The 27,874-nt window shown below is 40.9% G+C and overlaps 1 protein-coding gene across 1 annotated transcript in view; it reads right to left on the reverse strand.

Annotated features, from left to right (window-relative positions):
- PTPRK (protein tyrosine phosphatase receptor type K) overlaps positions 1-27,874 on the reverse strand; it is a 585,126-nt gene that overhangs the window by 85,524 nt on the left and 471,728 nt on the right. Inside the window, exons 8-11 of the mRNA XM_065401786.1 lie at positions 24,768-25,070; positions 14,830-14,939; positions 13,511-13,712; positions 8,774-8,879 (exon numbers count right to left, since the gene is read on the reverse strand). Of these exons, the coding sequence (XP_065257858.1) occupies positions 8,774-8,879; positions 13,511-13,712; positions 14,830-14,939; positions 24,768-25,070 (721 nt within the window). The remainder of the gene's footprint in view (positions 1-8,773; positions 8,880-13,510; positions 13,713-14,829; positions 14,940-24,767; positions 25,071-27,874) is intronic.

Genomic DNA, 27,874 nt, shown 5'->3' on the forward strand with positions numbered 1-27,874 from the left:
TTATGACAGTGAAATATGCTTATGGTGGAAACAGAACATCAATGTCAATGTAAGCAGAGTGAAGCTTCACTAAAACTGGTAGTAAAGTTCACTGAAATAATAAAAGATTAGGGTTGGAAGAGACCTCAGGAGGTCATCTAGTCCAACCCTCTGCTCAAAGCAGGACCAACCCCAACTAAATCATCCCAGTCAGGGCTTTGTCAAGTCAGGCCTCAAAAACCACTAAGTATAGAGATTCCACCACCTCCCTAAATAACCCATTCCAGTGCTTCACCATCCTTCTAGTGAAATAGTTTTTCCTAATATCCAACCTAAACCTCCCTCACTGCAATTTGAGGCCATTGCTCCTTGTTCTGTCATCTGCCACCACTGAGAACAGCCTAGATCCATCCTCTTTGGAACCCCCTTTCAGGTAGTTGAAGGCTGCTATCAATTCCCCCCTCAGTCAAAGAGTCATAGACTTTAAGGTCAGAAGGGATCATTACGATCATCTAGTCTGACCTCCTGCACAACGCAGGCCACAGAATCTCACCCACCCACTCCTGTAATAACCCCCTAACCTATGTCTGAGCTACTGAAGTCTTCAAATCATGGTTTAAAGACTTCACGGTGCAGAGAACCCTCCAGCAAGTGACCCGTGCCCCACGCTGCAGAGGAAGGCAAAAAACCCACAGGGCCTCTGCCAATCTCCCCTGGAGGAAAATTCCTTCCCGACCCCAAATATGGTGATCAGCAAAACCCTGAGCATGTGGGCAAGTCTCACCAGCCAGACACCCAGAGAATTCTCTGTAATAACTCAGATCCCACCCCATCTAACATCCCATCGGGCATATTTACTGCTAATAGTCAAAGATCAATTAATTGTCAAAATTAGGCTATCCCATCATACCATCCCCTCCATAAATTTATCAAGCTTAATCTTGAAGCCAGGTATGTCTTTTGCCCCCACTGCTCCGCTTGGAAGGCAGTTCCTCTGATGGTTAGAAACGTTTGTCTAATTTCAAGTCTAAACTTCCTGATGGCCAGTTTATATCCATTTGTTCTTGTGTCCACATTGGTACTGAGCTTAAATAATTCCTCTCCCTCCCTGGTATTTATCCCTCTGATATATTTATAGAGAGCAATCATATCTTCCCTCAGCCTTCTTTTGGTTAGGCTAAACAAGCCAAGCTCTTTGAGTCTCCTTTCATAAGATAGCTTTCGCTCACTCTTCTTTTCTGCAGACTAAATAAGCCCACTTCCCTCAGCCTCTCCTCATAAGTCATGTGCCCCAGCCCCCTAATAATTTTCGTTGCCCTCCGCTGGACTCTCTCCAATTCGTCCACATCCTTTCTGTAGTGGGGGACCCAAAAACTGGACACAATACTCCAGAGGTGGCCTCACCAGTGCCAAATAGAGGGAAATAATCACTTCCCTCGATCTGCTGGCAATGTTCCTACTAATGCAGCCCAATATGCCGCTAGCCTTCTTGGCAACAAGGGCACACTGCTGATTCATATCCAGGAGATATGACTCATAGCCAGTCGATCCCCAGCCTGTAGCAGTTCATGGTAATCTTCCGTCCTAAGTGCAGGACTCTGTGGGAGACCGTATCAAAAGTTTTGCTAAAGTCAAGGTATATCATATCCACTGCTTTCCCCATATCCACAGATCCAGTTATCTCATCATAGAAGGCAATCAGGTTGGTCAGACATGACTTGCCTTTGGTGAATCCATGTGGACTGTTCTTGATCACCTTCCACTCCTCCAAGTGCTTCGAAATGGATTCCTTGAGGACCTGCTCCATGATTTTTCTGGGGACTGAGGTGAGGCTGACTGGTCTGTAGCTCCCCAGATTCTCCTTCTTCCCTTTTTAAAAGGTAGGTACTTATATTTGCCTTTTTCCAATCATCTGGGACCTCCCCCGATCGCCACGAGTTTTCAAAGGTAACGGCCAATGGCTCTGCAATCACATCAGCCAACTCCCTCAGCACCCTCGGATGCATTGCATCCGGTCCCATGGACTTGTGCATATCCAGCCTTTCTAAATAGTCCTTAACCTGTTCTTTCACCACTGAGGGCTGCTCACTTCCTCCCCATACTGTGCTGCCCAGTGCAGCAGTCTGGCAGCTGATCTTGCCTGTATTGATGCAATTTAACATAAAATCATAGAGCTGGAAGGGACCTCGAGAGGTCATCTAGTCCAGTCCCCTGCACTCAAGGCAAGACTAAGTATTATCTAGACCATCCCTGACAGGTGTTTGTGCAACCTGCTCTTAAAAATCCCCAATGATGGAGATTCCACAACCTCCCTAGGCAATTTATTCCAGTGCTTAACTACTCTGACAGTTAGGAAGTTTTTCCTAATGTCCAACCTAAACCATCCTTGTTGCAATTTAATCCCATTGCTTCTTATCCTACCCTCAGAGGTTAAGAAGAACAATTTTTCTCCCTCCTCCTTGTAACAACCTTTTATGTACTTGAAAACTGTTATGTCTCCCCTCAGTCTTCTCTTCTCTAGACTAAACAAACCCATTTTTTTCAATCTTCCTTCATAAGTCATGTTTTCTAGACCTTTAATCATTTTTGTTGGTCTTCTCTGGACTTTCTCCAATTTGTCCACATCTTTCCTGAAACATGGCACCCAGAACTGGACACAATACTCCAGTTGAGGCCTAATCAGCGTGGAGTAGAGTGGAAGAATTACTTTTCGTGTCTTGCTTACAATGCTCCTGCTGATGTATCCCAGAATGATGTTTGCTTTTTTTGCAACAGCGTTACACTGTTGACTCATATTTAGCTTGTGATCCACTATGACCCCCAGAGCCCTTTCCGCAGTACTCCTTCCTAGGCAGTCATTTCCCATTTTGTGTGTGTGCAACTAATTGTTCCTTCCTAAGTGGAGTACTTTGCATTTGTCCTCACTGAATTTCATCCTATTTACTTCAGACCATTTCTCCAGTTTGTCCAGATCATTTTGAATTTTAATCCTATCCTCCAAAGCACTTTCAACCCCTCCCAGCTTGGTACTGTCCGCAAACTTTATAAGTGTACTCTCTCTGCCATTATCTAAATCATTGATGAAGATATTGAACAGAACTGGACCCAGAACCGATCCCTGTGGGACCCCACTCGTTATGACCTTCCAGCATGACTGTGAACCACTGATGATTACTATCTGGGAACGATTTTCCAACCAGTTATGCACCCACCTTATAGTAGCTCCATCTAGGTTGCATTTCCCTAGTTTGTTTATGAGAAGGTCATGCGAAACAGTATTAAAAGCCTTACTAAAGTCAAGATATACCACATCTACCACTTCTCCCCTATCTACAAGGCTTGTTACCCTGTCAAAGAAAGCTATCAAGTTGGTTTGACATGATTTGTTCTTGACAAATCTATGCTGACTGTTATTTATCACTTTATTATCTTCTAGGTTTGCAAACTGATTGCTTAATTATTTGCTCCATTATCTTTCCGGGTACAGAAGTTAAGCTGACTGGTCTGTAATTCCCCGGTTGTCCTTATTTCCCTTTATATAGATGGGCACTATATTTGCCCTTTTCCAGTCTTCTGGAATGTCTCCCGCCTTCCATGACTTTTCAAAGATAATTGCTAATGGCTCAGATATCTCCTCAGTCAGCTCCTTGAGTATTCTAGGATGCATTTCATCAGGCCCTGATGATTTGAAGACATCTAACTTGTCTAAGTAATTTTTGACTTGTTCTTTCCCTATTTTAGATTCTGATCCTACCACATTTTCACTGGCATTCACTATGGTAGACGTCCAATAGCCACCACCTTCTTGGTGAAAACCGAAACAAAGAAGTAATTAAGCACCTCTGCCATTTCCACATTTTCTGTTATTGTCTTTCCCCCCCTCATTGAGTAATGGGCCTACTCTGTCCTTGGTCTCCCTCTTATGTCTTATGTATTTGTAGAATGTTTTCTTGTTTCCTTTTATGTCCCTAGCTAGTTTGATCTCGTTTTGTGCCTTGCCTTGGCCTTTCTGATTTTGTCTCTACATACTTGTGTTATTTGGTTATATTCATCCTTTGTAATGTGATGGAGTTTCCACTTTTTGTAGGACTCCTTTTTGAGTTTTAGATCATTATTTTCCCAAGAGATGTCTGGGTCGTTGAAGTCCCCCATCACCACCAAGTCCTGTGCTTTGGATGATTTTGTTAGTTGTTTAAAAAAAGCCTCATCCACCTCTTCTTCCTGGTTTGGTGGTCTGTAGGAGACCCCTACCATGACATCACCCTTGTTTTTTACCCCTTTTATCCTTACGCAGAGACTTTCAACAAGTCTGTCTCTTATTTCTATCTCAACCTCAGTCTAAGTGTATACATTTTTAATATATAAGGCAACACCTCCTCCCTTTTTTCAGTGTATTACATTTATCTTCTGTATTAAGATGTTGGTGATATATAACTGATTGCAATATGAATAATTTCAGGGATGGTATTTTTCCTTTTTAATGTCAATAATAATCTTCATAAAGGATTCAACGTTCTGTCCCTTATCTCATTTTTAATCAAATGTTCAGCTGCATATGTTGTTTAAGTTTAATGCTTTCATATATATTATAGATCAACATATGCAAGTTATATGCAAGGGACTGTTTGTTATTCTGTAGTTCACCACAGCAAAGGCTTTCCTGACCAGGGTGTATAAAATACTATACTACATCATAGTACCAGTAAGGGGGGACTTAGTGGCAAGTCTCTGGAAACCACTTTATCATAGGCTGTATTCTAGAATGCTGTTATGTTCCACAGTGAGTGTTGTGTTTTGCAGTATGTATTCAAAATAAACAGGAAATGGGGGCAAATGAAGAATAATAATAAAGAAAACAGGAAGTCAAGAAGGTCTGAATTTAACCACAGTTATTCCTCTGACTCCCTCTGTTGCCCTGGGTAAGGAACAAACTCCTCAGTTTCCCCAACGGCAAAATGAGATGATGACACACACTTATTTTTCTTCCCCCTCCACCTGAGTCTTGCAAGAATTAATGTATGTACAGTCATATGAACATGTCAAGCATTCAATCTCATGGTCACTATGACATTCAGTGGCTTGTCCCAAGTGCTTCCAGTTAAACACATGTAGCTGGCCACTCTTTGATCTTGTTGTAGTGCTGGGTATGGAAGTACAGGTAGTAACTTTGTAATGGACAGACCTTTGCATCAGCTATTTTGAGGAAAGGACACACCTTTCCTGCTAGGGCGAAGGATCTATTTTATTGGCCTTCCCTTAGAAGCTACATTTCAAAAACTCGTGGGGGGAAAATAGACCACAATACAATACCTTACCAGGCCAATAGTTATCTTCAACTATCAATATTCTAAACATGTCATCTGCATCATCTTCATGGGTCACCATGGTATAAAGATGGTATGTGACTGATGAAGCTGTGAGGAAAAAAAATCCTGAAACACTAGTGATGGATGTCACAGTCTGACCAATGGCGAGTTTGTTAATTTGATTTACCTTTTTATTTGTTTCTGGACTTCCCTGCTACACTATACACTTTTTTCTTTAAAAATACCACAGCTGCATAATTTCAGTATATAAGTAAAAAGTGGTAAACTTAGAAGTTTTCTTTTGTTGGGAGTCAACTGGGCTGCCAAATATAGTCCCATTGTTTATCATATAACCCCACTGTTCACCTCTTTGTTGCTTCTTCAGTCAGAATGGGTGATCCACTGGAGTTCACAGTTCTAGGAACCTCTTAAATTAGTTCATGGGTTTGCAAAACTATTAGAAAACCATTTTCCCTGTAACATGAATAATTTTTTCAAATGTAATTCTTTATGATTTATATACATACACACACACACTTCCTTTCCCCAACATCCCCACTTTCACACTTCTTATTTCACTGTCTCCGTTTTTCACTGTCTGTTCACTACTCCATTTTTCACTTTAAATTTTCATTGGTTCCTCCTGACTGGCTGGCAGGCGTGCTTAGAGCATCAACTTCATCCCTGCAGCAGGTCATCTAAATATGGGAAGATGGTGAATAGTCTGTCTGAACTGTGCTGCTACTACTAGAACACTTTTGTGAAGACTAGAGGTGCAGTTGCCAGACCGAATGGAAAAACCCTATATTGATAGTGGTCGGGACCCACCATAAACCTGAGGAATTTTCTTTGGGTAGAGGGAATTGTTACATGAAAGTACACCTCTTTCATATAGAGAGCTGTGAACCATGTGTCCTTTTCCAGAGATGGTATTAATGATGCCAGCATAACCATATGGAATTTTAGCTTTTGAATAAAAATGTTGAGTTGTTGCAGGTCAAGAATGGGTCTCCACTCTCCTTTCTTTTTGGAAACTAGGAAATATTTCAAGTATAACCCTTTCCCTTGACGGTGATGAGGCTCCTGCTCTCCTAGAAAAGGATCTCCTCAGAAGATTGATCCATGAAGAGGGATGGGGAAGGAAGTACGGAGAAAAACTTGACAGTATAGCAAGAAGGTATGATGTCCACCACCCACTTGTCCATTGTTATTGCTCTCCAGTTGTGGGAAAAGAATGCTAGATGGTCACCAGAGGATACGTGAGGCTTCGGTGGAAATGGCATCAATAATGGTTTGCCACTTCTGAGCATCTTGTCAAAAGTATCTATTGGTGATGCTGGGTTGATGTGGTTGACATTGAAAGTCCAGGGTATTGTGACTTTTGCACCCTCTGTCATTTATAAGGTGGTTCTATAGGATTGCTGATGCTAAAATAGCTGAGGAATAGGCCTTGGTTTGTAGGGATGTTTATTATATTTCCTCTTCAGGGCTCGTGTGTGTATATACAAAACTTTGCTGCTATGAGACTTTTTATTGAGGCCCTGGGACTTAGGATATTCGAAGTCTTTGGGAGCTGTGGGTGAAGACTTGCCAGACTTGAACAGGATGGCAGAGGGATCAGTCCTCTTCCGAATGGACTTAGAGGAAGAATCTGCTCTTGTGCTTCTGAACGCATTCCCTGCTTTCTTGAGGAAACTTTGATGGAGGGCCTGTTGGTGTAATCTCCCTTGCTCCTACGTCAGGCCTCATGTTAGGGAGGCGCGTTCCTTGATGACTCTGTACAATGTAACAGGGGTCTCCCCCAGCCTGGGTCTGACTGGAGCCTCAGCCTTTTCCATGAGATGCTTTTTAAGCTGGAATTACAACACATGCTGGATACAGCTAGGGAAGGGGTGATAAATACTGCACCTGGTAAACATATATACTTCCCCGAGTCAGCACAGGCAGTGCCAGGGGTCATCACTGACCAAGAATTAGCGGGGACAGGCGGGAGTTCCTTGGGGTGGGGAATCTAACTAGCCACTAGCTATACTTTGCCAACCCTTCTACTCTCAATGCAGAGCAAGAAGAGAGCAGGGGAGCAGGTGCAGAACAATAGACGTTGCTTGCAAGAATTCTCCAGCATCAGGCTCATGGAGCGCATGCATACCCACAGTAGACTACACATAGGGACCACCACTTGAAGAACACCATGTTGCTATCCAGAAGTTTCAATGGTTTATAGGAGGGCAGTCAACAGGTGGACTGTGGGCCAAATCCAGACTGCCAAATGTTTTTGAATGGATCCCAAATCTTTTTATTTACTTATTATCATCATCATCATTATTGTTATTTTTTAAATTATTTTCTCTGGAGTCTGGACCTTGACCAAGAAATTTGGACCTTGACAAAAAGTTATTGACTATCCCTGGTTTATGGTTTTATTTATGGATATAATATCCTAAAAAGGAAATGAATCTGAGTAGTTATCTCCTGTGCCAATAATCAAATTAACAACACCAACAGCAAGGCTCTAGAATTACAAACTCTCCATCTCTGTGATAAGTAGTGAAATCTGGTTAGTCCATATTTGGTTTATCTGTACAACTATGCATCTGAAAGACTGAAATGGTGACCAATCCTACAGATGTGAACATCTAAACACAAATATATTCTAAGCTACTCATCCTACAGTACCAAGCTACTCTTAAGACTGCTTTACTCTGAATAAAACTGTTGTTTACAAACAGCTCATTTTCTGTACCTTAATGCAGACGAAGTACTGTCCTATTCAAGCAAAAATATTGGTAAAAAAAAGTCTTTGTCGAATAGAAACCAAACATGGATTTCCCACTAACAATGAGAAATTAAAACAGGATGTAGATTAATCTTTGCAAACAGAATTAAATTATCTTTCAACTGGGAGGACATAGGAAAAGGTCTCTCAAAGTTAATATAACCTGAAATATTTTAATATGATTAAGGGACACCCCACATAAAATTTAATAGCTATAAGTTGATTTCTAATAAGCACTTCTGGAAGGGGGAAAAAAAAAAGTCAAATAATTTATATTCACCACTATTATTCTCCTATTTCCTCCAAGCTTCCAATTTTCCAATCATAGCTATGAAATGAATTATATTATAGCTGATTTAAAATACTGGAGAGGTAGTGCTATCTTCAAATTTGCTTTCTGACAAATACTTTCAAACCTCGTATTCCACAGATACCAAGAGAGGAAGTGAAATGAAATGGTTCTGAACTGGGGGGGTGGGCTAATTGAAACAGAACAGATAGGCTGATGATTCAGGTAATGAGTATCTAAAACCCCCTGAAGAATTTACTCTTATTAACTATACGTCTATTTGTAGTCTTTGTCTAACCAAGAAAAACAAACCTCCTGACATAAACGTCAAATGAATATCACTTAGGAATGAATTGCTTTATTAGCTGCTAGGCAACATGCAATCTACTACAGAAACTCTTTGTTTGGTTTCTAAATAAATACCTGATAGGAGCACCTTTGGCTTGAGCTGGTCTCAACAGTACAGTTATGGTAGTGGCAGTTTCATTGAGAGATGCGTCAACTCCTTCATAGTCCGGTAAAGTAGGAGCTGATTAATGTTAAGGAAAAAAAGAAGCACCAAGAATCAAATTAGCTAAAGCATTATGAATTTTCATTAGATTCTGTAATTGCACAACAATTGCACAAAGTCACATTTTCACAGGCTGCTAGAGTCTTTTTGATGATTTTGAAGCCAGGCACCCACTGTTGCATATCTGGAACCCCACCAGCGGTTAAAAAAAACCCCGTAAATATCCCCATATCCCATTAGGTTAGACAAGGGGTGGAAATGATGGGAGAAGGTGACTACATATGTATTCTTCCTCCATTTGTACTTTTTTTGTTGTTGTTTACAGGCTTTTGCGAAAAAGGAACAAAAAGTCTGTAAATCTCTCTTTAGCCTCCTCTTTCCACCTTTTTAATCACCTGTCTTCAGACCCCCGCCCCCAGCAGCCACCATAATCTCTCACTCTGGCCCCCACTATTTTAGGATCCTTTCAAGTTTCATGTTTACTTTCACGGAAGAATAGACGTACACTACTAGATTGGGGAGAGTGATAAAATACAGCTTCTAAATCAGCCTAGTGAAGCTAAAAGCTGCTCTGCCACTTCTGTAGCACTGTCGAGGATCACACTGGGCAAGGAGGGGAGGCAGTAGTTTCCCTTTGAAGTATCACCTGTGAGTATTCTTTGAGGAGGCATTTTAAAGGGAAATGTCTGCCTCCCTTTTCCAGCCAAGCACTCAGCAACACTAGAAAAGTGGCTGGAGTGACTTAACTTCATTGCATTGAATTGGATTAAGACTCTCAATTCAAACTTTTAAGTGAAAATAAAACTTACAGGCAGACCATTTGGGAGGTTGGTGGGGGTGGGAAGAAAGAAAACGGAGGGCTAAGTGGGGAAATGGAATGCAAGGGAAGGAGGACAGAAAAGGATGGATGAGTTGTATGAGAAATGAGGACAGCAGACAAATTACTCCACTTTAAAAAGAAATAAAAATGTATTCTTTATTTAATTCTCAGAACTTATACTGCATTAGCAGAAGCTGGCGAATAAGGAAGTTCATTCCTAAGGGAATTATACTTCACTAGAAAATAAAAAGATAATAGCTGGTTGCAGGGCCCATTAAAGTGCTCAAAATTGAAATGAAGCTACATGTAAACATTGTCAGTGGTGGAAAATCCATCACCATCCTGCGTAAATTGTTCCATTGATTAATTACTCTCACCATTAAAAATTCACACCTTATTTCCAGTCTGAATTTGTCTAGCTTTAACTTCCAACAATTGGATCATGTCATACCTTTTTTTGCCAGATTCAAGAGCCCATTGCTAAATATTTGTTCCCCGTGTAGATATTTATAAGACTATAATAAAGTCACCGTAAGCCTTATTTCCTAATCCTTTAATCAGTCTCCTGGCTCTTCTCTGAATCCTCTGCAATTTATCAACATCCTTCTTAAATTGTGGGCACCAGAACTAGACAAAATATTCCAGCAGAGGTCGCACCAGTGCCAAATACAGAGGTCAAATAACCTCTTTACTCCTACTCGATGTTCCCATTTATTCATCCCAGGATCACATCGGCTTTTTCAGCCACAGCATCACACTGGGAGCTCATGTTCAGTTGATTATCCACCACAACTCCCAAATCTTTTTCAGAGTCACTGCTTCCCTGGGTAGATTCCCTCAGCCTTTAAGTATGACCTACATTCTTTGTTCCCATATGTATACATTTACATTTAGCCATATTAAAATCATATTGTTTGCTTGAGCCCAGTTTACCAAGCCATCTGGATTGCTCTGGATGAGTGATCTGTCCTTTTCATTATTTACCAATCCCCCAATTTTTGTGTCATCTGCAAACTTTATTAGGGGTGATTTTTTTGTTTGTTTTCTTCCAGGTCATTGATAAAAAAGCACGAACTGATCCCTGTGGGTTCCCCACTGGGAACAAACCTGCTTGATTACAATTCCCTGTTTAGAATTACATTTTGAGATACCTCAGCCAGTTTTTAATGTGTGCAATGTTAATTTTATATTGTTCTAGTTGTTTAATCAAAATGTCGTGTGGTACCAAGTCACATGCCTCACACAAGTCCAAGTATATTGAGTCAACGCTATTACGTTTATCAACCACACTTGTAATCTCAGGAAAAAAAGATATCAAGTTAGTTTGATAGGATCTGTTTTCCAGAAACCTATGTTTGTTTGCATTAGTTACATTACCCTCCTTTATTTCATTATAAATTGAGTCCTATATCAGCCACTGATTTGGCTCATAATTGTTTTCAGCTTTGTGAAATGGCCGTATTAAAGTACCAAGTATATATATTATTGGTCTGGACTGTATTCTGTTTACACATTATAAATGTGATCAAATCATGATGACATTTACTTAGGCTACCATTAACTTTTAGTTCTATGATCAGTTTCTCTTTACCTGCTCAGACAAGGTCTAATATAGAATTCCCCCATGTTGGCTGCAACACTTTTTGCGTTACAAAATTGTCATCTATAATATTTAGAAATCCAAGGATATTTTAGTACTGGCAGCATGAGACCTCCAGCATATGTCACTCCAATTGAAGTCCCCCATGATCACACAATTTTTTCTCCCTACAGATTATAGATAGATGCGTAAGGAGGTCTGTAGTGGACACTGACTAGTGCCCCCATCTTCTGCTTTATCTGTTAAGACATTGATCCATAAGCATTCAAGATCATTTTCTTCTGACTTATCAGTGACTCTGAAACAGACAATGGCATTTTTGGCAGAGCGCCACTCTCCTTCCCCTTTTGCCCACTCAATTCTTCCTAAATAGGTTATAGCCATTGATTTTAACATTCCAGTTGTGCAAATCAACCCACCAGGTTTCAATAATACCAACTAGACTGAATTTATGCTCATAAATGAGCCATTCCAATTCTTCTTGTTTGTTAGCCAGGCTCCTAGCACTAGTGTATAGGCAATTTAAGAATTTCTTCTCTTTATGTCCTTTGGTTTCTTGATTAATTTTGTTCTCAACATCATCAACACTGCACAAAATCAAATCTCTCTCTTTTTACCTTCCCCTTTTGCTATTAGTTTAACCCCATCCTGACTATTCTAGCCTCTAAACTGTAACAGGGTACATAATTAAGGAGCTCTGCTTTTAACTGCCTCTACCCACTCTCGTTTGTGTGTGTTTGGAAACAGGGTGATGAGGGCAGTGCATGAGGAGGGCTTCACGCAGATTTAAAGTAACATTTGGAAAAATTTGACCCCCCCCCCCCGCTTTAGAAACATTTCAAGACATCAATATAGCAGAATGAGGCTGTGATGATGTGTTCACCCCATGCTTGCCCTGAAAGGGTTAATTAAGAAGTGGGCTAATTAACCCAACAGGCCACAGCTAAGAGGAATTAGGTGACTAAGTAATTCCCAGACTGAGTGAGGGCACCCAGCTGAGGAGGAACAAGCTGGGCTGGGACTATGGAGACAAGAAATGGGAAACAGAAGGGGGCTGCCAAGAAAGTCTGCAGTCACTCCCTGGGAGAAGGGAGGTATGTTTGGTCTGGCAAACCCAGAGAGCAGGAAAGCCAGGAATGTAGGACAAGGCTCTGGGGAAGGCAGTAAGGTCTAGAAGGGAATAGGCCTTGACGGCTGGCTACAGGATCCCTGAGCCGGAACTTGGGAGTAGAGGGTGGTCCCGGGTTCCTCTGCCAGCCACTGAAGGAGTGGCACTACAAGGCAGTGAATGGGCAGACTGCCTAGGATGGCTGAAGGAATACTTTGGTACTCTGGGAAAGGAAAACACGTCGAGTGACCTGGCCGGAGGGTGAAGTCATGACAGGCAGCAGCAGCTCATGGAATGAGAGAGGGGCTGCAGACGCAGAAAGAGACAAAGGATAGTATGCAACCACAGGAAGGGGTGTTGTCCTGGTGATCTACTCCCCAGACTGAACAGGAGGATGCGCAATCCCAACAGAGAGTTGAGGGAAATAACCTGCTTAGCATTGTTTTAGGTTTTCAACTGACTTATCTTTCTATTGTCTGTAAAGTTCTAAACTTAGCATGCCATATAATCAACTAAATCTCTAAGGTTGACTTGAGACTAATTTTACTAGTTGCCAGCTCTATGAACCGCAGCCTTATTCTTTGAGAACAATACTAAAGGGTAACAGAATTACATCTACCAGTATTTCCCTATCAAATTGTTTATATTTTTATTCTGTAGTTCTCTAGTTTTCATTACACTGAGATTTTTAAGACAATTAGCACCAGTATTCCTTGATTCTGCTTCCCTGTTCTGCCATTAAATTATTGTGTCACCTGTGGGTAATTTCTCTGCACCTCACTTCCCTGATCTGTAAAACCAGTGTAATACTTAACTCGTAAATCACTGAGAGATTTAATTACTTAATGTTTGCAAAGCACTCTGAAATTCCTGGATGAAAAACACAATATTTAAAATTAAAATATTGAAAACATTTGAAAATTATAGGTGCATAATTTTCTTTTAATGCACCTGCATACCCTTGGACTTGTAGCAGTATTTAGAGAATATATCCCAAAACATTCCCAGTAAAGTTGAACCGCTTTAAATGGGTGGAGTGCATGGTCATTTGTTTTTCGCCTTATTTTTAAAGTCTCAGAAACATACTGTACAAAAACATTGCCTTTTGTTTTTTCGGTTACCTGAGATGTTGGTTGTTACATTGATTGCTGTTGCTGGTCCAAACCCTTTGACTGTGCTGGCACGTATAAAGAATTGGTAGGTAGTACCAGGGTGCAGATGTGAAAACACATGGTGCGTACTGTTCCAGACCTTTGACACAGTCTGTGGGGGTCCCGCCACTAGGACAGCAGGATCAAATGACCTTATACTGCTATAGCTGACCTGTTAAAATGATTGTTTTAAAAATTATGTTAGAGCTTTTGGCAGACATGGGCAGAATTTTATCTATTTTCTTATTTGTAAAGGAGATAGATGGCATGCAGATACCTGACTGTAGACATCTTGAGAATATGGTATTTGCTGAATGTTATTTTAGTGATAGGTATTAAAATACAATCTGTTTCACTCTTCTTTACCACTATACATACTCTTCCCTCTTCTATCTCCCTACATTCTTAATACCTATAAGTTAGCAGGGAGCATACCTTCGGTACTCTACCTCTTCCAACAGTCACATTAAAATACTGTCTAAAATCATGCTAGGATATTCAAACCCAGCAATGATACAGTCAAGAACTCCATTAGCATAGTTCAGAGCCTGCACACACTAGAAATTCAAATATTTTTATGTTTTAATGAACTAACAAATTAGTACACATTAAGATTCCTCCCTCCTCCACTTAAAAAGAAAAAGAAAAAGAAAGACAGAAAGATAGACTCTTCCTCAGAGTCTGCACATTTTGAAAGTGTCTGCATCCAAGTTCCCTGTGGGTTTATGTTTTTTTCAAGGGCTCAAACATCTAGTCATAAAAAAGAATCATTCTAGAATTTGCGTGCTGGCTTCCTTGAAGGGAGGGTAGCCAAAGTTAGATAAGTCAATTTCACCATTAATAATCCTCTTCACATTTGTGTGTGTAACCTTCTCTTTCCACAAATGAGATTCCTGAGGTCTCCACTAAATCACGGCTTTGGAAGGCTGTATATTAATATTACAAGATTTAAAATTAGTGTTTCACTTACTCATGGATTCCATCATTTGTGATAGCCACACAGCAATGCTTCTTGACCAGGCCAACCAATACTATTATGCATTGTGACAAACTCTAGTCACCTCAATAATTCTATTACTCTGTGAAACAGAGTAACAGCTAATTGAACAGAATCTTTCTGCAAACCATAAGCACATAAAATCATTAGTAATTATTTCTCCCCTCTCCAACCTCCTTAGGGTGACCAAATAGCATGCATGAAAAATTGGGACACTTTTTTGGGGGGTGGTGGTGGTGTATATGAGACAAAGCCCCTAATATCACCCTAAGCTTCCTAGATGTTCTATTACCTCATACTGCGTAATGATGCCATTTGGATCCAAAGGTTCTTTCCAGTTCAGGAAGATCTTGTCTTCAAATGGGGTCCCTTTTAGTGATTTTGCAGGTACAGGGCCAGGCACTGCAAATAAATCAGAATTTTTTAAAAGTAGGAATTCTAGAGAGAGAGAGAGAGAGAGAGAGAGGGAGGAGTAAACTGAACATCGGGTGATGATGTACCCCATCAATGACTGCAGTTAATGCAATCCCTAAATATTAGTATTCCTTTTACTGCAGAAAAAAGGCACAAACACATCAAAGGGTGTACTCTTATCCAGGTATGCAGGGAATGCACCCAGTCGAGACCGCACCCCAAACATGGTTTCATATGCGTCATGCAAGGTAAATTAATTTGGTCTTGCAAAGCGAACAGTGAAAAAACCAAACCACATCACAGTCTCAGTCTTTAGTGAACCTCAATAACTTTAATAATAAACCTGTCTCAAGACCAGGACTACACTTCAGCAGAAGGATTTTGAAGACTGCCTCAAAACCAGCCTTCCAAATCAAAGGCCCATAATCATATAATTAAGTACATGTTATATTGCTCCTCCTGGCATCTACTAAAAGATAGAAATGCTTGGAAACTTTGGTGTCAGTCACCCCTCTTCTAACTTTGTTGTTTTAAAAACTAAAAATCTTAATTAAAAAACAGCAGTTCAACCATCACCACCGCTTTCCACGACAACAATGTTAATGCTGCAGTAGAGGGAGAACTGCCTGCTTCAATCTTTCAAATAAAAAGTTTTTCAAAGCTTTGATCTGAACTAAGCTAGAATGACCAAAGTTTCTTATATCAATGTAATCAGTGAAGGAATGTCTCCCCATCCCCGGTATAATAAGGTTTGAAGAGTCTCTTTAGGGCCCATTACCTGAAGTATGATTCATAATAACTAGTAATCACATCAGTACTAGGTCTGAGTACTTAGTTATCTCCCATTTTCAGTTTACAAGATTTTCACACCCCCTTGTGCATATGGTTCTTTTTAACCATCAGCAGCTCGCCTGGAGTTGAGTATGAATGTTTTGAAAGATTGGTGGGAAGGGGGGAGTGCAGAATGAATGTAAGAAAGATTTTATTTTTAAAAAGTCTCTCAACTTAACAACTTGTTTTGATTTAAATATCCAAGCATATATTTATCTTCCCTTTTTAATTAGTTCCCTTCTCCTCCCTCCCCCCTTAATCCAACATGCAATGAGCTTCACACATGACATTTCCTGGAGATTTATTTTCAAAGTATCCTGCAATTTTGTAAGGGGCAAAAATAAATTAAAAATCACTGGATCAAAGGAAGTGCTATGCACCGTGTTAGCAGAATCAAGGAACAGAGAGTGGCCTGTCACAACAGTAAGATTTATTTCAGTCTACATGGAAGACATAAATGATGAGCTGACCTCTGGGATAGGCAGCATAATTTGATACATTAATAATAAATTCATGGAGTCAGAGAAGCCCATAAGTAAACAGATGAGACTCCAACCCAACTTCATAGGAACTGTTCATCCATCTGTCAGTTGAAGACTTGGGAGAAGTTAACTAAACGCATATACTGCTGTTTTGCTTCACTGTACTGACACAGATTGTGTAGTGGATAAAGGCTGATGTGCCATGACAGCCCCACTGTGCTGTTTGTGGCATTCAAGGATGCTGCCATAGGCATCAGTCTATTTTTCATGGGAATGCTCGGCTGCTACTCTTCTCCAATGAAGCATAGTGTTACATGTAGTCTGACCCAGGTGATATCTTTCATTTTACATCTGAATGTGTGTATAAGAATGTATGGGACTGTAGCTAGAGAATTCCAAACACACTTGCTTATATTTTGCTAAAACAGTTTTAAAAATAGCATGGGGGCGGAAGGGGTAAACACATGTCCACACACAGTTTGCAAAGAAACCTGAAAAAATATTTATTGTGTCTCATTTTTAAAGAGATTGTGCTGCATAAAGGAGTGAAACTGGACACAGGACTACGGGAGTCTTGTGTTTTCATGCACCCTCCCACATTTCTTTTTAAACACCCAGCGGGAGAAGCCCACAGACTGAACACACTGCATGATCATAGTTTGCGCTTCTGCACTATAATATTCTTTAATGCTGGCAGCAATAATGTTAAACTGACTGGCACTACATGAGCCTAGTTAGTTACATGATTCTTTTTCCACGGGCACCAAAAAAGCATTGGAACAAAAGTTCAAACTGTGATTATAAACCTCTGCTGCTGAGAATGCCAGACACATAAATTGGGGGGAGGGGGAAGGGAAGTAGAGGAAAAAATAAGTGCCTAGAAACAAAGGTTGGCAAGTGAGGAGAGGGATATTTGAAAGCAAAGAGATTCTAAAGAGGAGTGTATCTGTAAACCAGTGGGCAGATTCACCAACCAGGTTAGTCAAAATAAAGCCTGAATTCTCAAGTCCAGTCCCCATGTCCCTTTCCTCAAAGCTAGTTTTATTAACAAAAATATTATGTAAAAAGAGTCAACGTACCGCAGGACACCAGGCAACAAAGGCCTATTTCTAGGGTTGTCAACTTTCTAATTGCACAAAACCGAACACCCTTGCCCCGCCCCTTCTCCGAGGCCCCACCCCCTGCTCCCTCCCTCCGTCTGTCACTCGCTCTCCCCCACCCTCACTCACTTTCACCGGGCTGGGGCAGGGGATTGGGGTGCAGGAGGGGGGTGAGAGCTCCTGCTCAGGGTGTAGGCTCTGGGGTGGGGCTGGGGATGAGGAGGTTGGGGTGCAGGTGAGGGCTGGGGTGCAGGGGGTAGAAACTCTGGGCTGGGGGTGCAGGCTCTGGGTGAGCCAGAAATGAGAGGTTCAGGGTGCAGGAGAGGGCTCTGGGCTGGGGCAGGGCTGAGGGATTCAGGGTGCAGGAGAGGGCTCCGGAGTTCGGGAGGGGGTGCAGGCTCCGGCTGGGGGTGTGGGGTGTAGGAGGGGGCTCTGGGCTGGGGCCAAGGAGTTCAGAGTGCAGGAGGGGGTGCGGGCTCTGGCTGGGGGTTTGGGCTCTGGGGTGCAGGAGGGGCTCTGGGCTCAGGCAGGGGGATGGGGTGCGGGTCCCAGAGGCGCTTACCGCAGCTCCCAGGAAGCATCTGCCAGGTTCTGGCGGCCACTAGGTGCATGGGCTGCTCCACACGCTGCCCTTGGGCCTGCAGGCACCACCCCCACAGTTCCCATTGGTCGTGGTTCCCACCCAATGCGACCTGCGGAGTCGGTACTCAGAGCGGGGCAGCATGCGGAGCCTCCCTGGCTGCCCATGCGCCTATGGGCTGCAGGGACCTGGCGGCTGCTTCTGGGAGCTGCATGGAACCAGGGCAGGCAGGGAGTCTGCCTTAGTCCCGGGCCCCTGCTGCGTCACTGACTGGACTTTTAACAGCCCGGTCGGCAGTACTGACCGGAGCCGCCAGGGTCCCTTTTCGACTGGGCATTCCGGTCAAAAACTGGACACTTGGCAATCCTACCTTTCTCACTTTCTGTAAACTGGTAAGGGCTAGGACACATCTTTACTCCTAGATAGCTCTTTTTGGCCATTTCCAAGGTCTCCTGACAGGTCCACATGCAGAGACTTCCCTCAGAATCTTACCTCATCTTCCTAATGCTGAGCCAGGCCTTTCTTTATATAGGCTTCTGCAGTCAGTCACATAACAACTGGTCAGATAACCCCTTGTCTGTTTGGTGACTACATTTCCCACCAAAAGGACCCAAAAGCCAAAACAGGCCCACTGGGTGTATACCCCAAAGCCCAGTGCCTTGTTACACTCTTAGCTATCTTGTCAATTCCCATACTCCTCCACAAGTGGTGTCTCTTTCCTCCTTTCAGTTGTTTTAATAATTAATACTATATTAAAGCACAATATATATATATATATTAAAAATTACATGACTCAGTTAAGACTCCAAATCAGTGGCCAAATATTTGAACTAAAAATTACAAATAGCTTTTGGCAGTGGCAGAAAAATTGGAGCTGACATCTAATCTTTGAGCCAGTGCATTCACCTGGGTGACTCAAAAAGAGAGTTTGTGGTTCTGTCAGACTTCCCTTTTCTCCTCCCAAGACCTTGCAATGGCCCCTCAACCTCTTTTGGGGCCCAGCATTTTGTAACATACATATTCTTAGACCACAGCTTCAGTCTTAATTCTGAATTCCCTTGTTCTTATGTGCGTAAATCAATTTTATTTTAAACAAGGTTTGTCAATTTCTAATGAAATGGAGATAGTCTCATACCAATATGGATAGGGCTCCCAAGTTGTTTGCACAAAGAGTTCTGAACTTATATTTAAAAATATAAAAAATAATAAATATACCATAAATTGAAAGGGAATTTCATCATGGATTTATGATGGAAATGTCACTAGCTCTTTTCATGATTTATGGATATCACAAGAAGACATTTCATGAAATTATATACTTGTATAGTGCATAGCTGATAATTTATTCTTTTATATATTTATAAGATGGCAGACTTTATAGAATACTATACTTAAAAATAACAATCAATTGATCTGACATCAGAATAATTATTTTAGAGCATTAAATTTGCATTAAATTACGTCACAGTTATAAAGAAATTGTAATTCCCAAATAGTGTCAGTTGAATATTGTCCTGCACTAACTTTATAGGAAAGGCATTTACTACATCAGCTTTATTAGAACGTTTTAATGGACATCAACTACTATAAAATGATTCCATATTGCTTCAGTTTTCCTGCTACATAATAATGAAAGTGTCAACAGAATATTTTCATTATTATTAAGGATACACTCCATGGTGAAGGCTGCATGGAAATACTATAACTGTACCTATATTTCTATATAGTGTGTGTAAGAAGAATTCCTTTGTTGTACAAAAAATGGTAATATGTACCAGCAAGAAACTGATAACATTTACTCGGGGGTAAATATCCACTTACAATACTTGCAGTAAAGTGCTTTGTGGTTGTGAAAATGGCATCCGAACTTCACTCAAGTATCTGATCTTTTTGTTCTTGTACATGGGTTCTTGACCTGCAAGTACTGAAACCTATGGGGGTTGTGAACAGATGTCAGGGGATCACAATAACCCTGCCTTTCTCATACAGCTAAATGGGAGGAGGGTCCATAGCTTCATGCGATGGGATGCTGGAGTTTTCATGGGACAGAAAAGTTTGACAACCACTATTCTGGTGTATGTAGACTATGGCTGCAGGCCTACAGAAGATTATAAAGCCATAAGATGGGGGTGGGGAAAAAGGGACAAAAGAATATGGAGAAAGGAAAAGAACTGAGTAGGTAAGATGAAGGAAGGAAGAGAAAAAAGGAGTGGAAGAAGGGAAAAAAGAAGCATAGTGAAACTGGGAATGTACAAAGACAGAGAAAAAAGGAGAATCAATATACATGATTGCTGATTAAACATGTAAAAGATGTAAAGTTTCAAAACAGTATATTAAAAAAAAAAAAACCCACCTCTGTTACCCAACATCAGTATTTACAATTTTCACAGTATTTACTATTGTAAATACACAGATTAGGATTTGACAAACTCTCTTTCTGGTATAGGAGACTACAAGACACAATATGATCTGGAAATTAAGCCAGCTCCACAGAAATATTCCACCTAATTTTCCAATACAAATTCTAAAAATGGAAAAACTGAGGAATTTATTAAAATGAAAAAGATTTGAGAGAAAAAACTTAAAATGGTCACTCAGGGAATCACAGAACAAACTCCCACCACACAATTATTACCAGTACACAGTTCCAAAGTACTTTCTGAGGTAAACAATGGGAGAACAGACAAGACGGGCATGGCACTGTAGAAGTATCCTTTTCAATTTGAACATTGATGCAAATAACATCCTGTAACGGGGTTGGCACCCGCCTCTCGCAAGTGCCCCCTTTCTCTGGCTGGCAGTGCCTGCAAACACAGTTCTTTTCACAGGGTAGCACCCACCTCTCACGAGCACCCCTCTGGCCAATGGTTCTCTCGGCAGGTCTTCAGCAACTCTGCCCTCCGGCCGAGCCACATACATTGACCCCCTTCCGGGGTATACAGTGCAAGTTCTTCTCATGGTCCTGGTATGGGGCTCTAAGGCTTCTTTCAGAGGCACTGCCTTGTTCAACCACCCAGCCAAGGCCCATTTGGGTACCCGCAGATGGTGGTGTTTCAGCAGGCCTCCCTGGGCTCATCTTCAGCCAGATCAGCAGGACCCATCTCAGCACCCTCGCTGGCCTGGCCAGGTTCTGTGCTCAGTCCCGCTGGGCTTCAGCCTTCCTGCACTGCCTTCCGCTGGTCCTGCTGCTCTTCAGCAGCCTTCCGTGGGGCTTCAGTACTGTTTGTAGTGAGCTCTCCACGGTGAGCTGTCCGTGGTACCGCTGTTCTTCCAACCAGAGAGTCACCCAGTGTTCACTCCTCGAGCTCCACAAAGCAACTGACTTCTCTGCTATTCTGCTTGTCTTATATAGGGCCCTTCTGGCCCCAGATTGGCTGCTCCATCAGCCCCTCTGATTGGTTGTTCCTCTGCAGCCACTCTAGGCTGCCTGGAGGACTTCCCTCTGCTCTTATTCTGGGGCGGGGTGAGGCAGGGCCGTGAGGCCTCCAGCAGGGTGCTTCTGGACCTAGTCCACCCTGTCACATAGCCAAATGACTTTAAAAGTCACTTCCTAAATCTGATACAAAGAACAGTCAACACTGGGCTCAAGGTACAGGGTTAGACTGGGAGGAAGAGAAATGGAAAAACTGTGCTGCTACAGTTTCTGACTTCATTAACATAAAGTTGGAATGACTTTATAATTGGTTTCAAAGAATATATATTACTCCCAGTAAAGGAGAGGGGAACTCACGTTAACACTAATTCCAAGTATAAACGAGGTCACTGATATACAGGTGGGAAGATTCAGAAAATCAAGTGTTTTGGCAAGCACCAGTGGATCATTTGACCAGAGTGACAAGATTCAGTATCTTTTTTGATCTAAAAGCCTTCATTCTCCATATTCCCAACAATAACCCAAAAGTTAAATGCAAGGCGAGGTTTGTACATGTTATAGTTTTTTTTTGGCCAAATTCTGCAAATCTAACTGGCTAAAGGATATGAGAAGAGAATAAAAGGATATCTTGAAAAGGCAACTACTCAGCAACAGAGAACGAAACTCAATTCATGTGGGCATAGCATCATTGCTTTGTTGATTCTCATGCAATACAGCAACCATAAATCCCTATATTAAACGTAGGCATATCAATAGTTCCCTCCGGTTTATATTTCTAACCACCTACAGAAAACTTAACACTAAATTTGATCTGCATAAAATATTAAAATTCTGTATGTCTCAAAAAATTCCTGTATATCAATCTCTGTGGTTCTCCACAACTCCTGCATTCAAAAATAAAAATGTAAAATTTTAGAGCCTGCAAGTCCACTCAGTCCTACTTCTTGTTCAGCCAATCACTCACACAAAAAAGTTTATTTACATTTGCAGGAGATAATGTTGCCCGCTTCTTGTTTACAACGTCACCTGAAAGTGGGAACAGGCATTCTCATGGCACTGTTGTAGCCGGTGTCGCAAGATATTTACGTGCCAGATGCGCTAAAGATTCATATGTCCCTTCACGCTTCAACCATCATTCCAGGGGACATGCGTCCATGCTGATGATAGGTTCTGCTTGATAACAATCCAAAGCAGCGTGGACTGATGCATGTTAATTTTTATTATCTGAGTCAGATACCAACAGCAGGTGGTCTTTTTTGGTGGTTAAGGTTCTGTAGTTTCCGCATCGGAATGTTGCTCTTTTAAGACTTCTGGAAGCATGCTCCACACCTCGTCCGTCTCAGATTTTGGAAGGCACTTCAGATTCTTAAACCTTGGGTCAAGTGCTGTAGCTATCTTTAGAAATCTCACATTGGTACCTTCTTTGTGTTTTGTCAAATCTGTAGTGAAAGTGTTCTTAAAATAAACAACATGTGCTGGATCATCATTCGAGACTGCTATAATATGAAATATATGACAGAATGCGGGTAAAACAGAGCAGGGGACATACAATTCTCCCCCAGGGAGTGCAGTCACAAATTTAATTAATGCATTATTTATTTAACGAGCATCATCAGCCTGGAAGCATGTCCTCTGGTATGGTAGCCAAAGCATGAAGGGGCATATGAATGTTTAGCATATCTGGTACATAAATACCTTGCAATGCCGGCTACAAAAGTGCCAGGCAAATGCCTGTTCTCACTTTCTGGTGACATTGTACATAAGAAGAGGGCAGCATTATCTCCTGTAAATGTAAATAAACTTGTTTGTCTTAGCGATTGGCTGAACAAGAAGTAGGACTGAGTGGACTTGTAGGCTCTAAAGTTTTACATTGTTTTGTTTTTGAGTGCAGTTATGTAACAACAACAAAAATCTACAGTTGTAAGATGCACTTTCATGAAAAAGAGACTGCACTACAGTACTTGTATGAGGTGAATTGAAAAATACTATTTCTTTTGTTTATCATTTTTACAGTGCAAATATTTGTAATCAAAATAATATACACTGATTTCAATTACAACACAGAATACAATATATATACGAAAATGTAGAAAAATATCAAAAATGTTTAATAAATTTCAATTGACATTCTATTGTTTAACAGTACGATTAAAACTGCAATTAATCACGATTAATTTATTTAATCGCAATTATTTTTTTTGAGTTAATCGCATGAGTTAAATTGCGATTAATTGACAGCCCTAATCTATGTCCTTACATGTACGTGTGTACACACACACACACACACACACACACACACACACGATAAACTGTTTCTTTCTCTATTATGTGAATTGGCAGTTAGTCAGCTAAAGGTAACTAAGCCAGCTCTATTTCCATACTATAGTTTGCATCTAATTAAGGAACTATAGTTAATGCTATTTTAGTTCCAAATTAAGATTCATAACAGACAATCACTGAATACCTTGATAAACATCTAATTCTGTCCTTTGTTTCTCCTCATGTAAGTAAGGCTGTCTTGCTAGTGGACTTAAACCAGGCAGATTAAGAAGGAGGTCTCAAAAAATTACTTTTTCTCTGTTTAAAAAAGTCAGCTAATAGATAATATATGTGCTATATAACATGTAACATTCTATTGAAGCTATCTTGAATTTCAGGTAGAATCTTACAATGCTGAACTGAATATTTAAATATAAATGTACAGAATAAATTTCCTCCATTGAATATTCTAAAAAAAAAGTCCTTAACTAACACCACAAGTGGTCCTCGTGTCCTATATGAATATATTTCATAATTAAAGAAACATTTTTATCCTACATAAAAGTTATGCACAGTGGCATGGGCTAAATGTTGGTCCATTTCAGTTAGTTTTCCAGAATGACTACTAAAATATTTGAAAAGCCCCAATTTTGGGGGCTATTTAACCTTCTTACAACTAATTAATAGACCAAGGGTGGCCAAAATGTGGCTCGTGAGCTACATGCGTCTCTTTTACCATTAAAGTGAGGCTCGCGGAGCCCTCCATGCCACCCCCCCATTCTCCATCTACCAGACTCGGAGGGTGGGGGTGGGAGAGAGCTTGGGACCTTTGCCTTGCAGCGAGGTGGTGGGGTAGGACCTTCTGCCCAGCGGGGAGTGGGGTCACAGAGCTTCAGCCCTGCGGGGTGCTCCTTCTGGGGCTCAGGGTTTCAGCAGGGGCGGGGCTGAAGCCCAGAGTCCTGTCAGGCGCCTGTCGCAGAGCTGAAGCCTCAAGCCCTGGAGCCCGGCAGATGTGCTCCAGCTCTCGGACTTCTGAAGATTGTCGTATGTGGCTTGGAGGACCAGTAAGTTTGGCCACCCCTGTAACAGACTGTGACTTTTGTTCATCAGGAAACGTATTTTAACTTACTACACCATTCCCTCCCGCTCCTTTAGATTAGATATCATGTCTATAATAGCCTTTGTGCATACCATCTTCATCTGTTTGAATAATGGTCTCCTCACTCTCCTTTCTCCCTTCAGGATTAGTTAGGATCATTTTGAGGCTGACATTTGTGTAAGGAGGCAGGTGATTCACCACATGCTGAGGTGCTTTGGGATCCATATCCAAGCAGTCTGCTTTGTTCTCATTGTGACCACGGAAGTAGTGGTAGCAAATAGTTACATTGAAAGTGTGACATCGAGTAATATTGTAACCCAGAGACTCCCAATCCACTGCAATGTGTCTGGCCTGGATCTCAGCAATCTTCAGAGTTTTTGGTGTTCTCATGGGCTCTAGAAGACACAGAATATAATGAAGTAACACTGTTAACATTTCCCACATTCACATTGACTTGTTAAGTGATACACTTAGAAATGTCAAAGCACCAGAGATACCCAGCAAGTACAAACCCATCTCTGGAAGAAGTCACATCCTGAGGTGAAATGCCACACATTTTCATTTCTTTCTGCTCTGTCTCTTCTCCATAGGTTTCAATCAGTGATTAAGATTTACCAACATTAAAAATAAAATGTTAATTAACAGTGCTAACAATTCAAAGCATTTAAGAATACAGAAGGCAAATTCAGGAAGAGTGACCAAAAGGCCACCACAGCTGTTGTTGCTAACTTCCCCCTATTTCCCCTTTATCGTTTTTTAAATGAGTAAATTAGATAATATATCATAGTGGTGAAGAGTCAACATGCTCTGCGGTATGATTTATCATGCCACCAAGCTATGCTGTATACTAATTACACTAATTGCTGTACTAAACTAGCAGTTACAAAAATGATGCAGATATTCATTAACGTTTATTATTTCGGTAATGATGCTATTAATTCAAGCAAGAAAGCCAAGAAATATTACAAAAACACTTTTGGATGTTTACATCATATTCTACCTCCTTTCACCACCCAATACGCTTTGTCTGTGCATAGCTCTGAGCTAGTAATCAGTGCACCATCACTCAAGCTCAACTGTTATCTGCACATGAACTTCCACTCAGCTAGAAAGTAACAGCAGAACATGGGATACTTGGCTGGGTTGCCATCAATCTATCATTGTCTCTCCAGCGAATTCATCCCTCATGCAAGACTAACTTTTATAGTCAAACTTAATTAAAATGATTACACAATGAAAGTCATGACCATGAATATATATACACTAGAGCTGCACTAGAAATTTACCAAGGGGATGTTTCTACTCTCTTAATATATATTTGCTTGCCAAAGAAAATAAAGCAAGCTCTAGGGTACACTTTAACCTTGTGTCTTTGCTGATTCAAGGTGAAAACAACAAGAGAGAATACACATACATGAAACACATATTCTTCTTTTTGGGGTGCGACTGTCCAGTGTAATTTTCCTTTATGAATCAAGAATCTCAAGTAGGCAAATGTTCTGTAGAAAGCACAGATGGCCTATCCAAATGTGTGTGAGTCTCAAGGAATATATTCTATTCAGCATGCAGTTTACAAGACAACTGCAACCAAACTACTTAATTTTCTTTCTCTGCACACACACAGTTATGGATTAAAAGTCACACATTAGTTTTCTTAATATTCACATTAACCCATCACCTCCCTCTCAAATCCACTATGAGCTTGAATTTAATTGTTCTCTTCCACCCTTGAGTTACTATCAAATTCATGGTAAAAGAAAAAAATTAGACTTCCTGGGTAGTGGCCTTCTGAACACGTTGCCCAATGTGACAAAACTACTAGGACTGAGAGAAATCATTTAATGGGTGCATGGAGATCAGATGGATGATGGAGGGACATAAGCTTCCTTTGGAAAGTGAGCACTGGGTGTTACTTGTCTGCTCATCTATCAAAAAAAAAGAAGGGCAGTAACTTGATAGTTCCTCAGGATACGTTTATGCTATAAGCTCTGCGGAAGGGGTTTTTCCATTGCTGTAATAAAGGCACTCCCACAGAAGGCAGTCTATACTGGGGCTTAGGTCAGCTTAACTATGTCTTTCGGGGGGGGAGGGGGGTGTGAATTTTTCACGCCCCTGAGCAACACAGCTAAATTAACCTACACTTTAGGTGTAGACTAGACCTCAGAATGGGATGGTTCAGGATCAGTTTTTCCCTTTAGTGAGTGTAGAAAATCCATATTCCAATGTTTTAGGAGAATATAAAAAGGAAACAAAAATTACCAAGTCTTTTTAGACTTTTTTAGCCATATATTTTAGACTTAGACAAGGTGGGTGAGATAATCTTATATTATACATCAACTTCTGTTGGTGAGAGAGACAAGCTTTTGAGTTTACAGGTGACCCGAAGAAGAGCTCCATGTAAGCTCAAAAGCTTGTCTCTTTCAACAGAAGTTGGTACAATAAAAGATATTACCTCACCCACCTTGTCTCTCTAATATCCTGGGACCCACGTGGCTACCACAATATTGCATACAACCTTTAGACTTGAATAAAACATCCCTATGCACTCTGATTGAGAATTTGAAATCTAAAGAAATAAATGGAAGTCTGTGTAATTAGACAAGTTTTGTTTTATATATTACTTTCTCTTCTAAAAATGAACCCACTGTTCTCAATTTTCTTTTTCTTTTTCCTATCCCGAGTCATGCACCCATCCTGCGCTATAAAACATACATTTCTAACCTGCTCCATGTATTAAATTAATTTAAAAAGAGCATATGCACATAATAATATAGGATAGTTGGTTCTGAAGATTCAAGCCTTGCATCTCTGAGAATCAAGCAGAGCCTTAGACCAACCGGTGATGGGAAATGCACTGAATTTTGATTTGGTTTCCTCCAAGTCAGAACCTTAATATGCATTCACACTATGTTACATAGGATTTTTTAAACAAAAAAAAAATACGCTTTGTTAATCTTGAAAAAAATATTTTACAATTCTATGCAAATTTTACAAATGTGTGTCAGTATCAGAGGAGATATTAAAAAGCATCCTTTATTCACCTGTCGAAAAAGGAGGAATAAGATAGCAAGCATGATCTAGCTTTCTCACAGGCACTCTTATCTTTGGCAGAGATTAACCAATTCTGCATGACTGAGGTGGTAATTAAAGTCTACAGAGTCTCTCAACAGCTTTGGTAAACTCTGCCAACTGTCCCACT

The sequence above is a fragment of the Emys orbicularis genome, chromosome 3 (genome assembly GCF_028017835.1).
Source record: "Emys orbicularis isolate rEmyOrb1 chromosome 3, rEmyOrb1.hap1, whole genome shotgun sequence".
Classification (NCBI taxonomy): Eukaryota; Metazoa; Chordata; order Testudines; family Emydidae; genus Emys; species Emys orbicularis.